This window comes from Maniola hyperantus, chromosome 14, assembly GCF_902806685.2.
Source record: "Maniola hyperantus chromosome 14, iAphHyp1.2, whole genome shotgun sequence".
In the NCBI taxonomy this organism is placed as follows: Eukaryota; Metazoa; Arthropoda; class Insecta; order Lepidoptera; family Nymphalidae; genus Maniola; species Maniola hyperantus.
The window spans coordinates 4,376,560-4,393,310 of NC_048549.1; the positions used below are offsets into that span (position 1 = coordinate 4,376,560).

The 16,751-nt window shown below is 39.5% G+C and overlaps 2 protein-coding genes across 3 annotated transcripts; one reads left to right on the forward strand and one right to left on the reverse strand.

Moving 5' to 3' along the window:
* Positions 1 to 2,403: 2,403 nt before the first annotated feature.
* On the forward strand, positions 2,404 to 5,441 carry LOC117988125 (uncharacterized). 2 transcript variants are annotated; one of them, XM_034975238.2, is made up of 5 exons: positions 2,404 to 2,915; positions 3,241 to 3,488; positions 3,790 to 3,922; positions 4,568 to 4,697; positions 5,141 to 5,441. In XM_034975238.2, the coding sequence occupies exons 1-5, from the start codon at positions 2,709 to 2,711 to the stop codon at positions 5,224 to 5,226; spliced, it is 804 nt and encodes a 267-aa protein (XP_034831129.1). In that variant the 5' UTR covers positions 2,404 to 2,708; the 3' UTR covers positions 5,227 to 5,441. The 2 variants fall into 2 exon arrangements, with proteins under 2 accessions (XP_034831129.1, XP_034831128.1); XM_034975237.2 differs by having other exon boundaries at positions 2,528 to 3,071.
* Positions 5,432 to 16,427, reverse strand: LOC117988127 (ubiquitin domain-containing protein UBFD1-like). The gene is made up of 6 exons (XM_034975239.2): positions 16,268 to 16,427; positions 15,713 to 16,152; positions 15,444 to 15,569; positions 7,805 to 7,946; positions 7,128 to 7,174; positions 5,432 to 6,324 (listed from the first exon to the last, which is right to left on the reverse strand). The coding sequence occupies exons 1-6, from the start codon at positions 16,278 to 16,280 to the stop codon at positions 6,214 to 6,216; spliced, it is 879 nt and encodes a 292-aa protein (XP_034831130.1). The 5' UTR covers positions 16,281 to 16,427; the 3' UTR covers positions 5,432 to 6,213.
* Positions 16,428 to 16,751: the final 324 nt, after the last annotated feature.

Sequence of the window (16,751 nt, forward strand, 5' to 3'; positions counted from 1 at the left end):
GCGGACGAAGTCGCGGGCATCACCTAGTATGCTCATAATTATCTTCGACACTATTGGGCGCCGACCCTGGTTATTGGTACTTCTTGTTTTCATGGTGTCTATGTGATCATGTGATGAGACTTTTGTAAGCTGAAACTTAAAATGGACCAACAACAGGGTCTACAACCCATAGTTTCGGAGATAGTGCTTTCAAAAACGTGATCACATAGACACCACGAAAACAAGAAGTTTTAGTACCAACAACTAAGGTCTGCGCACCGTAGTTTTATTGGATTTTTCCATGGCAAGGACATTATCACAAAGCTATTGTTACAAAGCAAAAGTTACTTGCCTTCATCTTGTCATATGAATTTGGTTTCACATGTTTGTCTGTTAATTTGGTAGACCACCCAACACCTGCCACACCATCAACAGCAAACAGCTTCTCAATGTAGTCCCACTGAGCACGCTGACTCCCGATGAGCAAGTCCTTCTTCTGAAAATTATTGCGGAAACATTTGAGTAAATGTGGGACATCATATATATGATATATTTTGTTTCCTTCGATGACATAATGTATTACATTACACCCATCGTTGCCACTTCGAAGTAAATCTTCGCGTGCATCAGCTATTAATGAGTTTATCGCAGCAACATTGGCAGAGCCTTGATCTGATACTGTTGATCTCAAAACAAATCCTGTCTTTAATATTTCCTTAGTTAGTTCTTTAATAATGTTTTTTAGAAAGAAGGTTTTAATTCCATCTCGTACAAAATAAAATGCTATAGGTAGCTTCCAAGGTAAAAATATGCCCCCTAACATAAACACTAAAACTTTGTCAGCAACATTGTTAGTGCGTTCACCACCTCCTAGATCTTCAAATCCTTCAATAACACCGGTACCACTTCAGAATGCATGGACTCATGAGGAGCAGGACTCAGTGGTTGTGAGTAATGAGTAATAGAAGTTGTTGGCTCTAAAATAGACTGCTGAATTAAATCTGGTGACTTCTGTTTGTCAGGAATCGGGATATTTGGCAAGGGGTTTACTAAATCAATAGGACTTAAAATAACAGAAGCTTGCTCATTCTTACTTTGGTTGTCTGATTGTGAAGTCGATGGGATATCGACTATGTTAACATCGAAGGGTTTACCACGCTGTAAAGGGGATATCTCTAGAAATTTGTCAATTTTAAAATGTACTGGTTTAGTACCTTTTAGGGTTTTTAGTTTAGTTTTAGGGTTTTTAGAAGACTGTGTAATATGCAAATTCAGCGTGGGAATTGAATCTTTTGTCAATCTATTATTTACGATATACCGAGGTAAGAAATGGGATTCGCAAATCCTGACATTTTCTAATTGCCTAAGGGAGTACTTACGCAAATATGGACAGTTAAACAACCATGCCTTCCATCTAGTTGTGTCGGTAAAAGGTACGGCGTGTAAATGTAAGGTGCTTTTACACTTAGGTACACTACACTGCCTCATATCGGATAAAAAGGATACTAGGTAGGTATTTAGAAACACTAACAATTATTACTAAGCCTAAATTAGGTAGGCAAGTTTAAAGAGCACATCCACTATATCTCTAAATTAAAACAATCCCTTAAAAAACTGAAAATAGAAATATAAAACGAATATCCTGTTATAACTGCAGCACACTTCCAGGTTTAAACCACAAGGTTTACAACTCTCGCAATAGGAGAAAAATTAAGTTTTTTAGGTTAGGTTATAAAATCTCTCAAAACCGACATCACGTTTTTATTTTGAAATTCTATGTAATGAAAGCCGATTGGAGCTAATCACCGACCAATAATATTCGAGCAATCTTGAGAGAGTGTGCTGTATGTACATGTGCCTTTAATACTGTGTGAGTGGAGCGAGATAGTCCTGTGGATTTCGAAAGAGGAATAGAAAGTGCGAAAGAAATGGACTGATGCATCTTTTATGGCCCTCAGTTGACAGGGCCTGGACTTATAGTACACTTAACAGATTGGTTAACGTTCGCACTTCGCTCACTATTGGCTACAATCAAAGAATTTGGATTGCAACAAGAATCGCACAAATTCAGCCAATCAATAGAATAGAATAGAATAGAATTTATAATAGGATAGATTAGAATAGAATAATGTTTATTCGAGGTTTATAGGTGGTACATGGTGTAGGCAATATCGTCCTGTACAGCAGTGCAACACCTCGAACAGGTAGGCCACTCAGCTTTGTGTTGAGACGTCGGGCCCCTCAGACACAAACCTCTATAGCAAACATCTGAGGTAGGTACCAGACGCCCCAACGCTGATTTTCAGTGACCGCCTTTTATACCTACTACCCAAACGTCAGTGGCATAGAATATGTAAAGTTGGCGAGTAAATGGATAAATGAAATGAAATAAAGTGTTTAAAAATCAGAACATTTGAGATTGTAATAATGATTGATGCAGGGTTTTATAGACAATCGCCCTACGATGTCATTTTACTAAAAAAAAATTAAAAAAAACATCTTTGACAATGACATTGGCAAATAGAATTTGAATTTGACATTTTTTTGTCTATCACTTTATTTCTGGTCGGTGTCTATCACCATTCTATCACTTTTCTACGTAGTAGTACTTCAGTGATGATCACGTCTGTCTTTTGCTTGCATATAAATTCAAAACCTAAATAAATCTTGTATTAATTAATTTTACAATATTTGCATAAGATTCTTACACAAAATTGAATAATGATACAATGCACGAGCTCGTCAAAGAAAAAATTATACGAAGAAAGTTAAAATTGATTCAAAAAATTGCACTCGAAAAAGGGATTGACGAAGTTTTAATTAAAGAGTTTAATTATATTTGTTCAATTGGAGATACTAAAGAAACACATTTTTATGCGGGTTTTAAAAGGAAAATAATAATATCAGTGGGAGTAGCACTAATATCAGTGTTGTTAGTAAGTTTGGGAGTGGATTATTTATTAAGTGCAAGGTGTCTGTTACCTATTAATCACTTGGTGTGGGAAGCGACGCGTCCTCTCGCAGATTGTAGCTATTGTGCGAATGTTACGAAACCGATTATATTGCAGAACGTTACCCGCCAAAGTTTTCGGGTATGAAAGTTTTTAGATCATTCTTATAGTCTGTACTTTTCATAATTTTATCAATGTTTTTTTCAAAGTCGATTATAACAACCATTTTAATTTTACTTACGAAAGGTTCAAGAATTGTTCAGCAATTTATAGGAATATAGGATAGCGATTATAATCTATACTTTTTCAGAGATATGCCTACTCATCAAAACCTATCATAGTTAAAGATGCCATAAGCCATTGGAGAGCTATCAAAGAATTTAATTTTCATATGTTCAAAAAGTTGTATGAAAAAACTGCAGGCAGCTATGAGAGTCTTGAAGAAGGGTGCCAGTTTTTAAACTTTAAAACTGATCTTTTTACACTGAAGGAAGTGTTTGAAATGCCAGCTGCTAGGGTTCGGAATGAGCCTGGCCAAGACCCTTGGTATGTGGGCTGGTAAGTACTTACTTCATTTAATGCTACAAGCTGCTTTTCTCCATTTTTGTCCTTTACTTCCTTGCACATCAATTTTCCTATTTCTGGATATTTCTATATTCATTTATGGTTGGTAAAATAATTTATTATTTTCCTAAAAATCCTTACCCTGCTACTATAGAACATCTTGGTGCTTCAAATGATCGAATGATTCAAGTGGTTATATTATTTTGTCCCAAGTATTTTAAGGCGAATTCTGAGTTCTTTTTTCTTAATTAAATAATGCAAGATTAAAAATGCTCTTATAAATCTTGTTTTGCAGGGGTAATTGTCATCCAGATATTTTAGCGAAGATCAGAAAATATTATACAGTACCAGAGTTTCTCCCAGAGGATGCGGAATTCCCGGCAACTGAAAATCTATTCTTTGGATATGAAATGGGTGCTGTTATGCATGTAAATGATTTTTCATCTTTAATATTCATTAAATCTTTTTACCTACTTGAAAATAAAATACATTTTTAGATTTTATTCTGGTTAGACATACCATTAAACACCGACTTAAAATACAATCTGACTGCAATTAGAATTAATGCTATTTGATTCAGACTTACCATTTAACCCTGATTAGAACTGCCATCTGATACCTTGATTAGAATTGCTATTTGACCTAAGATTTGTAAAAGAAAAATCTTTTTATTCCTATTTTGCCTTTTAGGGTTTCTTATCAGTGGAGTAAGCAACTGAATTGGGGATTGGCAATTCCAAATGGAATTTTTCTATTCATGTAGATACTATCTAGAATACAGGCAAAAATATCATATCATAGTCTACCACGCTGGCCATCTGCAGATTGGTAGACTTCACATACCTTTGATAACATTATGGAGAACTCTCAGGCATGCAGGTTTTCTCACGATGTTTTCCTTCACCATTAAAGCAAGTGATATTTAATTATTTAAAAACGCACATAACTCCGAAAAGTTAGAGGTGCGTGCCCGGGATCGAACTCCCGACCACCGATTGGAAGGCGGACGTCCTAACCACTAGGCTACCACAGCTAAATACTTTTAAAATATTATGTACTTATTTAATTTCCAGTTGGACTATATCCCAAGACTGATGTGGCAAGGTCAGGTTAAAGGCAATAAGACTTGGTCTGTAGTACCAGTACCAGAATGTGAACATGTTTGCCATGAATTCCAATATTATGTGGAGCCAGGAGATGTGGGTATGTGAATAATCTTGTAAACTAACATTCATAATTTTGTTCTTAGTAACTAGATACAGCTAAAGTATCACTATAGACTCACCAGACCAGAAGACCAATCTGAAAATGCTTTCTGACCCTGATTAGAATTACCATTTATGATTTAATAGAACTGCTATATTATGACCCAGATTTAAATAGTCATAATATTATTAAGAACTTAATAAGAATTGCTACTTTCATACTTACGTTTTTTTATAAGGATAGATTCGGACTCGCACTGAATCAAATCAAAATTCTAAAATTTTACATAGGCTTGTCCTTTATCTTCACAATAAAGCGAAAAAAAAACGCGCTAAGGCAAACAAATTTTAGGCTTTGATTTGATTTGTTGCTAATGTGAATAGGATTTTGCATTATATATTATTATGTTCCAGGACTTATTATTTCTAATTTTGTTCCAGTACTCTTAGACACAAGACTCTGGTATCATTCTACAAGTATACCAAAAGGACAATTTTCTTTAACAGTGCAGTCTGAATATGGATGATGTTTGACTCCCAGTTTGATATACAAATCAGTATTATTTACACATATCGAATGCCAAAAATATTTTAACTTTATGACTATTTTAAGGTGCCATTTTATTCTAGTGTGACTATTTATGTTTAGTTTTAAGTATACTCTTTATTTATATCAACATATTTATTCGAGTGAATTTTGTAATTTTTTTATGAGTGAAATAAAACAAACACTAATTTAAAATGTTTTATATCTAATTCTATGATCAAATTCTCATGAAGGATTCGTAGGAATATAACAAACGAAAATATATAATTTTTATAATGGTAAAATAGTGAAAACTACAGATATTTTTGTTGTTGCAATATTCCGGCCAATCCTTCAGTGTAAGTGAATTTTATAAAGTTCAAATAGAGATCAGGTTTTGAAACACAGGACAATAAGCTCATGAATTGTGAATGTGCAGTACTGTGGTACCGTGACTTCAATAATAGCAATATATTACAGCTCAAAACCCCAAAGGCATAAAATGCAATTTTACAATAGCAAATAAAAATTCTCGCAAATGACCAGATATAGATACCAAATTTATTTTATCAATGGACAATTTTTAATTGACACAGCATAATGATATCACAAAATAAATAGTACCAACAATGGCTCGGTACAGTAATTTAAAATTCTCAACAAATACACAATTATAAAACTGTATTAAAAAATTAAGAAAATTCAGGGTTTGATTATTAGTATTACTTATTTTTTATCAAAACGTTATTAATTTTGAAAGTATTCTGTATAAGAGACACGGAGCCCTAGCACCAATTGTATTGTGGTTTATCAATACAGTAAAATTGTATAAGTCAACTGTTAATATGTACTTCTAAATATAAAACATGAAATATACATACATACATGTGCTAGGGCATAACACTGACATTTATAATTTATATATATTGCAACTACCCAAGTAGCTCACAGACGTTAGATACAGTAGACCGTTTTGACATTATTGTTATTAGAAGAATTGCCACACACCCAGTACCGCGTCTTTTATGGCTTCAATATACTGTGCTGGTACCCAGTACACCCAATACCTCGATGCTTCTGTAGGTCCAAGTTGCAGTCCCTGAAAAGAGATCTATGTGAAAATACTTTAAATATCAACAATTTCTTACATCGTAAGCTCAGAATAAATACCTGTAGAAGTAGCCCTATTGTGACTCTTACTGTTAGAGCAAGATAGCTAAATACATTTAAGCTTTATTTTTTTCCTTATCAAGAGCCACTTTTTTGTTTGTCAAGATGTATTTTGTAGTGAGATTTTAACAAACACGATGTGAAGTGACGTTAAGTTGACTCAAGTATTTTAAAGAAATAATTGATTTGTTTTGTTGTTTTTTGTTTTTGAAGTCATTGTGTAATGGTGGGTTGCAGTATACTAGGCTAAAATAGCTGAAGCGAACATAAGATAGAAGGAATAACATTTCACAAGTACCTCAGCTTGAGGGAGAGGGACTGAGGGGGCCATGCTAGTTGCATATGTGTAGGTATATATGACGTATAATATTGGGTTACAAGGTTAACACTGGGTTACTCAATTGAGTAACCTAGTATTAACCTAACCCTCTAGTAACTCAATGTTAAGGGGCTTAGGTAGGTAAGGTATTACAGAACATACATAAAAAGTTGGCCTTTTGAGGTAACATCTGTCTTATAAGTCTCGCAAATTGCTAATGCGCGTGGTCGCCACGTCTTTAGTGACGTCAGCACTAGACTGAAGTTTCGAGCTGATGGTATATTTTTATGTCAGCTAACGTCAAAATGACGTCATTTCGATGTTAATGAGACATGGTTCCAGCGCAATAGCAATTTGCGGGACTTATACAAAATAGAATGAGACTAAAAATAATGCCTACATTTTGCACTTACCATAATATGATATTCCTCATGGTCTTTAATTGGTTCTGATGTGATACCTGCAAGAAGTATTATAATTTGATTAAAATAATCGTAAAATAAGAACTATAATATCTATATCTAGCCGTTGATTTAAATAAGAATGTCTTGGATATGTATGTTATTATAACAAAACAAAATGTGATCATAACAGGTAGGTACTATATTTGCATCAAAATGCCATTTTATGTGGTTTTTGATAACAAGGGAAAGTATTCACTTGTAATACAAAATATTGTGTCAGTGCTTTGTTAAAAATTAGACCTTATGTTTGAATCAGCTTTATAGATTACTTCGGACCCACCCCGGCTTTGCATGGGTAGCTTATTATTACTTACTATTTTCATAGGGATCTCTAATTAAAAATTTAAATTAGTGAAAGATATTTCAAAATCGGTTTATTAGTTCCAGAGATTACCCCCTACAAACAAACTTACAAACTTTGCCTCTTTATAATATTAGTGTAGACTAGCTTTTGCTCACAACTCCGTCCATGGTACATGTTATGTATTTATAGCCTATGTTAATTCTGGATACAGCATACTATGATGAAAGAATTATTAAAATTGGTTCAGTAGTTGAGTTTATTGAATGCAACGAAACAAATCTTTCCTTTTATAATATTAGCTATACTAAGAAGGAATATTTACTTTTGATAGAAGTCATGGCAAGTTTTTCAGTGCGTTCTTTGGTTCCGAGCCACAGCTGGTCCTGTTCAGGCTTGAATGTGAGCCTCACCTTTCCTCCGTGTTTATTTAACATCCCACTTAATGGCACAGGGGGTAAAGGTTCCTGTAAATATATCAATTTTTACTTTCTCTTATAATATATTACTAGATTATTTCGTCCACATGGGCTACAAAATTTTCAAATCTCTATTTTACCCCTTAGGGGTTGGATTTTTAAAAATCCTTTATTAGTGGATGTCTATATTCTTAGGTCACGCCACCTCTCTTAATGAGCTTAGCTATAAAAGCTGAGCGCGCGCGAGCACTGGGCTCATTTCGCTACTGATTTTTGTGCTGTATTCATCGTGGTCTGGTTTGAATTATGTTTTTCTTTATTACTGACTTTTACTTTTTGTGTCTTTCGTGTTAAATTTTGTTCCAATCATTAAAAGTTTGATAATTGTAAAAGTATTTGGTTTTGTGTTAATAAATTGTGTTTTTTTTAATTGAATTTTACTTCTGTACCTAAATTCAGAAGTGGGATTCCTATTCAATAGCCCACTATAGTTAAAATCTAGTCACTGACAATCAGTTTGCTTAAATTGGAACAAAATTCTAACCTTTAAATTTTTGTTGTTGTTCTTGTACGATGTCGGATCGCGGGTATCGTAACCGCGATCGTAGCCGTGATGTGCCGTGATCAACATCGAAGTTCTCGAAGCAGACCACGTGGATGTGAAACAGCAGGGCCTAGATGTAGGTCGCGAGATCACGCACTTAGTCGTGTTTTTATCCAAACGTTGCACTCAATAATGAATCAATACTCCGCGATCGAGAAAAACGTGTCGAGACTTGTCGAAAATAGTTTAACCTCGGTAGTAACTAAACGCGAGTGTAATATTAATCGTCTCGGTAACACTGTGACCGTTCAAACAGAATGCAACACTCCCGTTTCTGCACCTTGTTCCGAACAAGATGAAGTCACTGCAATTAAATCTTTAAAATCAAGTACCTAAACCTTTGGCTTTATGGCTAAGCACGTATTGGCCACGCGAACGTATCTAGTTCAAGTGTGTTTATCCAAATTGAATTTTTGTCTAAAAGTTTTCACGTCTACCCTACGTGTTTTTGTGAATTAATAATGCCGTCGTCTAAATCTACTAATCGATTTAAGTATAAAAGTAATTCACGTAAATTGAATAATGAACAAAGGCGTGCTAGTCGGTGTCGTACAATTAGTGGAACGTAGATGTCTTTATTTTTGGTCTCGATTTTTAATGATGTTGATGCATGATGTAAAAAAAGTTGATCATGTTCGTAACCTCAACCGATGGCATAGCCGTGTGGTAGTTTCGTAAAGTGGAACTTGTACAAAGGTTTTTGTTATGATCAGTCTTAGATCAATTTTAAAACGGAATTTATTCCGCTGTGTCCACGAGAGGTCGATATTGAGAACATTTATGTCGGTCCATTAGTCACTTCATGAAGTATCTCACCAAAGATACCCGCAATTTAAATTTGCAGTTTAAGACTAGAAAGCGTAGTCTTAAACTGCGAAAGTCTAAAGTTTTAGTCTAGTACTTTCCAATCACGCTGTTTTCTGAGTGAAAATTAGGATCACAGAGTGTACCTACTGTACGAAAACTTAAAACTTATCGAAAACCAAAAACATCGGTTTTGATGCAGTTTGTTCTTTTTGTAAAAAGAGTAACCGTAATGTAGGTAGATGAGTTTTTGCTAAACAATTATTTTTGCCACGAGATAACAAATTGAGTTTCCACAAGATTAGAAATCAGTCTTCATGTGGTGTTAGATCGTTGTATGAATAGGTGGATCTGTCGTAATAAGGACTGTACTAAACCAACTGGGAAATACTTATATTCGAACACGATTCGAACATAGTCGAACATAGTCGAACATAGTGCTCACATTTATCTTTCTTTTCTCGAATGTTCCGACGCAATGCTGCACGCTTGGCTGCGGGCTTTGGAATTCTGCATGAGAGCGAGGCTGGCTATGCTCTGGCCTGACGCTGCGCTGGCGTTGCTGCGCCGTGCCGCGCCGCCGCCGCGCCTTTCTGCGCTCTGCACGAGCGTGACGCTGCGCTGGCGTTGCTGCGCCGTGCCGCGCCGCTGCCGTGCCTTTCTGCGCTCTGCACGAGCGTGACGCTGCGCTGGCGTTGCTGCGCCGTGCCGCGCCGCCGCCGCGCCTTTCTGCGCTCTGCACGAGCGTGACTGTGCGCTGGCGTTGCTGCGCCATGCCGCGCCGCTGCCATGCCTTCCTGCGCTCTGCACGAGCGTGACGCTGCGCTGGCGTTGCTGCGCCGTGCCGCGCCGCTGCCATGCCTTTCTGCGCTCTGCACGAGCGTGACGATGCGCTGGCGTTGCTGCGCCGTGCCGCGCCGCTGCCATGCCTTCCTGCGCTCTGCACGAGCGTGACGCTGCGCTGGCGTTGCTGCGCCGTGCCGCGCCGCTGCCATGCCTTTCTGCGCTCTGCACGAGCGTGACGGTGCGCTGGCGTTGCTGCGCCGTGCCGCTCCGCTGCCATGCCTTTCTGCGCTCTGCACGAGCGTGACGGTGCGCTGGCGTTGCTGCGCCATGCCGCGCCGCTGCCATGCCTTCCTGCGCTCTGCACGAGCGTGACGCTGCGCTGGCGTTGCTGCGCCGCTGCCGCGCCTTTCTGCGCCGTGCCGCGCCGCTGCCGCGCCTTTCTGCGCTCTTGGCGAGCCAGACGGCGCGCTGGTGGTACTGCGCTGCGTGCGCCGCTGCGGGCTATGGTGCCTCTCGCGAGCATGGGGCTCACTGGTGTCGCGGCACCAAACCGCGCATGCTGCTCCAAGCTTCGGCGCCCTTCGCAAACGTTGCAGCTCACTGGTATTGTGGCACGATGCCATGCGCATCGTGGGGCAACACAAGCGCTGCCAAGCCCTTGTACGAGCTGATTGGTGAGAATGTTCTTTTTTTAAAGTTAGTGTCCATGATTTCGATATGCACGTGTTGTATTAAAGCACGTGACCTACGCATACCGTCTTGGACTTGAAGGTGTTTCGTATGACATGCTAGCCAGCGACGCACTGTAGTGTGTTCGTAAATAATGTAACGTGGGTAGATTCAACTCTTTTAGAAAATCTGATAATTCCCGTTACCGATTGTTTCCGAGTTTACCATTTTTATGAGATTCATTTGTTAGGGTCAGGCGAGGCCGAGTCTTTAGGACAAGGCCATAACGTAGGTAAAAGTCCTTACCCCTTGAGTACATTAAACAAATCTGGCAATCTAAGATCTAGCTGGGTACTTTCGGCGCTACGTTGAGGAGTATGCTATTCAGACAGCCTGCCTTGCACGTTTGACGAAAAAAAGAGGTTCCTTTTCATTGAGGCCCTGAACATGAAAAGATACGTCAGAACATCACTGAGCGACTCACCACTGAGTCTAAGGTAGCAATCTTTGCTGATTTACCCAGGGTGCAGTGAGTAGGTAGTACTCCTACGTGCTGGAAGCGACTTCCGCCACCATTTGGTTTGTCTTCAGTGTAAGGGTGTGACCAACTACAACGCTTTCACAGCCACCGAGCGCTGCTGCTGCCGCTGCTGCGCGTTACCCGTAAGTGGATTTATTTCCATGACTTCATCTTCGCCTTTGAGTACTAAAAGCGCACGATGATGTGTTGTGGCGACTATCTTAGCTGCAACCCTTTAAGTCAACGGCATCACCAAGCCGAGCAACTGGGTTTAGATGGTGCAGGTCGCAGATCAAGACACGCTCGTCGAGTATCTGTAAGTGGGACAGCTAGACTCTCATCGGTATGTGTACTAAAGTGTTACGCTCTATTACCGCTACTCACCAGTAGGAGCGGAAGCGTGGTTTTCGTGATACCGTCTTAGTCTGCTGCAAGTCTTCGTCGAAAAGACTCTGGACCTGACCCTGAAGTACTTCTGGTTTCTTGGGCTACGTGAGTTCGTAGTCAAGCGTGTGGTTTACTGCCTGGTTTGTATATCAAACAAGCAGGTCTCCAGAGTTCCTCACCAGCACACAATGTGGTTGCTGAAACTGTACGGCTTGATCGAGTGGCATGGCGTGAAATGTGACGCTCCAGGGCAAGTAAGCTGCTGAGGTGAAATCAGTCCCGGCAGGATGCCTATGCTAACCAGAATCGTCGTCCACCTCGCGTGTTGAAGGCTGGAGGCATGGTGTTGGTGATCAAGTATTCCCAGTCAACGGGGAAGTTTGACTCTGGCATGTGAGGTCCATGCAAGGTCCTGAATCGGCCGCTACGAGCTGGAGCTGCTGAGTGGGTCGTATGGCAAGACCGCTCAGGTGGCGGCGGAGGGCATGGTGCCCTGGCAAGGAGTGGTGCCCGGATGCGTGTGGTGCCTTCTTCGAATGTAAGTTCAGCTTGTTGACTACTTTGTGGTGGTGAAGATGAAAGTCGTGATTTTGTTAATCATAGCCCCAAAACTCTCACCCTCCTTACTAAAAGGCCTTGCTTGCTCCCTTACGTACTTATCTACTGACGGACTGATCCACGACATCTATTTTTGTGCTATGACTAAACAAATCACGGTAATGCTTTACTCCTCAAGGGAAGTTCAACGATGGCTGGTTGAGATGCACTTTCATAGACTGTTGCCCGAGCCCGGTGGTCTGATGATGGTCATCTCAAGTTCCTGCTCCATAGACCGTTGCCCGAGTCTGGTGGTCTGAGACCGTTGCCCGAGTCTGGTGGTCTGATGAAGGTCATCTCAAGTTCCTGCTCCATAGACCGTTGCCCGAGTCTGACGGTCTGAGACCGTTCCCCGAGTCTGGCGGTCTGAAGATGACGAGAAGAAGCGCGCGCTAGGTTTGAGACGTCTCATAGGTTGTTAGGTGTCACCTCCTCTGGGTGATAGGGACACCCCATAAAACTAAATGATTTATCTACATGTCTAGCTAATACTAAGTCGCATTTCGAATTGCTTACCCATTGTGTTACCATTTATAGCTATGGAGTTGTGCTATATCGAAGCTAATTTCAGGTGATGACTATGAAGTAGTTGGCCCAGGTGCTGGTCCCCCTTCCGCACCTGAGTCTGCCCCGGCACCTTACGCGGTAGAGGCAGAGGCATCGCTCCATTCGGCGAGCTCCTCACCGGTCTCCCCTCGCGCACCGCACGCCGACAGCGTTGCGGCACCAGCTGCAAGTCTCCGCAGAGAAGATCTCACGACCTTTTCTGGCTATTTTGGCGGGCGAGGACGCCGCATAGTCAGGAGAGGCCGTCTTAGGTCACGCCACCTCTCTTAATGAGCTTAGCTATAAAAGCTGAGCGCGCGCGAGCACTGGGCTCATTTCGCTACTGATTTTTGTGCTGTATTCATCGTGGTCTGGTTTGAATTATGTTTTTCTTTATTACTGACTTTTACTTTTTGTGTCTTTCGTGTTAAATTTTGTTCCAATCATTAAAAGTTTGATAATTGTAAAAGTATTTGGTTTTGTGTTAATAAATTGTGTTTTTTTTAATTGAATTTTACTTCTGTACCTAAATATATAATAATAGCTATCAGCATGCCAAATTTCAGCCTGATCCATCCAGTAGTCTGAGCTGTGCGTTGATAGATCAGTCAGTCACCTTTTCCTTTTACATATTTAGATATAGATAACCTTAAAGACACCATAGCTAAATCAAAGGATACTTTAACAAAATCATATCTGGAATCGTTGACAGCAACAAGTGCTACTAATTACTCCCTTTATCGTGCTTGCAAAAACCTAAATCAGCCTGCAGACCCTAAGCCACCACTCAGATTGGAGGGCAACATATGGGCTAGAAGTCAGCAACAGAAAGCTGATGCCTTTGGAAACCACCTGGCCCAAATATTCACGCCAAATGAAACTGATCCTGACACTGATGAAACAGAAATAGAAGACGTCCTCGGTCAGCCTTTTCAATTGGATATGCCCATTACGCCAACAAACCCAAGTGAGGTTATCAACCTAATAAAACGTATGGATAGCAAGAAAGCGCCTGGCTTTGATCTAATTGATAAAAAAGTCCTATCAGAATTACCCAAAAAAGGTATTGTGTTCCTCACCATTTTGTTTAATGGCATCATTCGTGTTGGCTACTTCCCAGCACTATGGAAGGTCTCACAAATTATAATGATAGCAAAGCCTGGTAAACCTGTCCATGAAGTAACCTCATACAGGCCAATCAGTTTACTACCTGTGACATCAAAAATTTGTGAAAAAGTTGTGTTGCAGAGACTTATGAAGGAACTCTGCTCAAGATGTATCATTCCAGACCATCAATTTGGCTTCCGGCAGCATCATGGAACTGTCGAACAGGTACACAGGGTATGCAGAACAATTAGAGATGCACTTGAACATAAAGAATACTGCTCTTCTGCATTCCTTGACGTGCAGCAAGCATTTGATAAAGTGTGGCATACAGGACTATTGTTCAAAATTAAATCGCTACTACCTCATACATTCTTCGGATTATTGAAATCTTACCTGACTGATAGGATATTTCAAGTCAAGGAAGCCGAATACACCTCTTCGTTTCACCCAATTACAGCTGGTGTGCCACAGGGCTCAGTGCTAGGTCCTGTACTTTACACCATCTATACGAGTGACCTACCTCGAATTGACGATGTTACTGTGGCTACATTCGCAGATGATACCGCTGTACTTGCTCGCAGTGAAAATCCTGACGAAGCTTCGGCTATTCTACAACGTGGTCTAAACGAGATTGACAAATGGCTGTCGAAATGGAGAATAAAAGCTAGCGGTACAAAGTCAGTCCATATAACATTTACTCTTCGTCGAGGAAACTGTCCTCCAGTCTCACTGCGGAACAATCAGCTTCCGCAATGTGACAGTGTTAGATACTTGGGCATGCACCTAGACAGAAGGCTCACCTGGAAAAAACATGTTCAAGCCAAGAGGGATGAGATCTATCACCGATATAGAGGACTGTACTGGATGCTCTCAAGGAACTCCAGGCTTTCCCTAGACAACAAGCTCCTGATATACAAGACAATAATAAAGCCGATATGGTCATACGGCATTGAGCTCTGGGGATCAGCATGTGACTCCAATATTCAAATTGTACAAAGAGCTCAAAATTACATTTTGAAACAACTATCCAACGCGCCATGGTTCTTGCAGATATCGGAACTCCATGAGCACTTAAATATCAACACAGTAAAGGAAGAGATTAGAAGCTATAGTTGCAACTACAAAACAAGACTTACTAACCATCCAAATCGTCTGGCAGTGCAGTTGACAATGCCGCAGGCGATTCGTCGACTAAAGAGAAAGCATATACTGGATAATTAGCTGAGACCCATGGAGTTTTCCCGCTGGGGAAGTTGTCTCCAATCACGCCAACCAGTCCTCCAACCAATCTGCTCATAGTCCATCGACTGATCGCATGATAAGGCACAACAACAAAAAAAAAAAAAAAAAAAAAGATATAGATAACAATACTAAATGATTCCCACAACTTTCTAGGTGGTGATTTATGTATTTTATATCACAATTCAGATTCATTCTCTTGTGAAGCCTTTACATGTTGGACCTGACACTTCACAAGCTTGAAGTCCAGACGTTGGTATACGAGTACAAAAAGATTAAAACATACCTTAACTCCTTTTATTCCAGGCATGACATCTGGGGGAATGCCCTTGTCTAAGACTTTCCTGTGAATCTTTTGCATGCATAGAGGTTCCTTGCTTGACTGACTACTATTTTTTTCTTCTAGTATTTCCTAAACAAAAAGAAAAATCTAAGTAGAATTTCTAGCAACCCTGTTTAATTGGAAGTTCTACATTATAAATGGGTAGACAAAATAAGAAAATTATTGAATTCAAAATTATATTACACTAAAAGTGATATACAATAATGGCATACCTTTGGTGCACTTTTCACAGCCAAAATATCATCCATTTTAGATCCAACTAGCATAACTTTTCCACCCTTAACTACTCCAGAGTTCCTCAACGTGACATTATCCTTTGCCATTCCTTTGATTATTAGTTTCTGGGCGGACTGTGGGACGCCGCATATTCTCTCTAAATGAGCTTTAAGTTCTAACACTGTTGCATCATATGCAAATGTGATGTCGTGTTTATTTTTGTTAAAGACTACAGTAAATTCGACTTGTTCCGGAATCTCGCATAGTTCCGAGTCCTCCGTCGGTTCCGAAGCACACGAAGCATTCTCTGTGGGAGCTTCGATATGTGATTTTCCATTATCAACACGAGGTTTGGTTTCTATATCGGGCTTAGAGCTGCCGTTCGCTACTAAAGAGTTTGGGTCTTGATTTTCAGCCGTGTCTCCCTTTTCAGAGGCTAAAAAACAAAGCGTGAGTTAGCAAAATTCTAGAACAAAAGGTTCCTCCAGGCCGAAATCAAATTGTCAAAAACAATTCCAACAATCATGCAGATAACCTGTATTAAACTTTACCAATATAATCCATGTTCGGGTGTTAATGGTAAATTTGAATTTGTCTACTAAACTGAAAATCAGTACTTTTGCAGCAATTGTTTTGAAAAAATAATTAAAAATACAGCCGACTGGCTGACGTAAAGCAACAAATTTTTATTTTTCATATCCGTAGTCTGTGTCATAAATGTCTGTACTCTATGCGCTAAGCTGTGTTCAGAAAAGAGGAGTCTTTTGTCATTTTATCTGTTACATGCAAAAATTACAAAATGTACACAACACAAAATATAAATTATTAAAATAGTACATTGTATATACAAACAAACAACTATTATTTTTCTAGAAATCGTTATATTTCCTAATAATTAGAATTTAAAATGTCTTCATCAAAGAAATATTAGGTTCAAAATTATATTTTGAATGTTTAACCCAGGTATTTATTCTGAGGTTTAACCATAGACAACCTTTGTAAGTCATGCACCATAGATTATCTACTATATACTAT

Excerpts from the sequence above, each read along its gene's own strand:
- LOC117988127 (XM_034975239.2), bottom strand. Across the intron at positions 15,570-15,712 it reads CTGTGAAAAGTGCACCAAAG|GAAATACTAGAAGAAAAAAA; the intron begins GTATGCCATTAT and ends CTTTTTGTTTAG. Across the intron at positions 7,175-7,804 it reads TGCCATGACTTCTATCAAAA|GTATCACATCAGAACCAATT; the intron begins GTAAATATTCCT and ends TACTTCTTGCAG.
- LOC117988125 (XM_034975237.2), top strand. The coding sequence starts at position 2,709 with ATGCACGAGCTCGTCAAAGAAAAAATTATACGAAGAAAGTTAAAATTG. Across the intron at positions 3,489-3,789 it reads GACCCTTGGTATGTGGGCTG|GGGTAATTGTCATCCAGATA; the intron begins GTAAGTACTTAC and ends CTTGTTTTGCAG. Across the intron at positions 4,698-5,140 it reads TGTGGAGCCAGGAGATGTGG|TACTCTTAGACACAAGACTC; the intron begins GTATGTGAATAA and ends ATTTTGTTCCAG.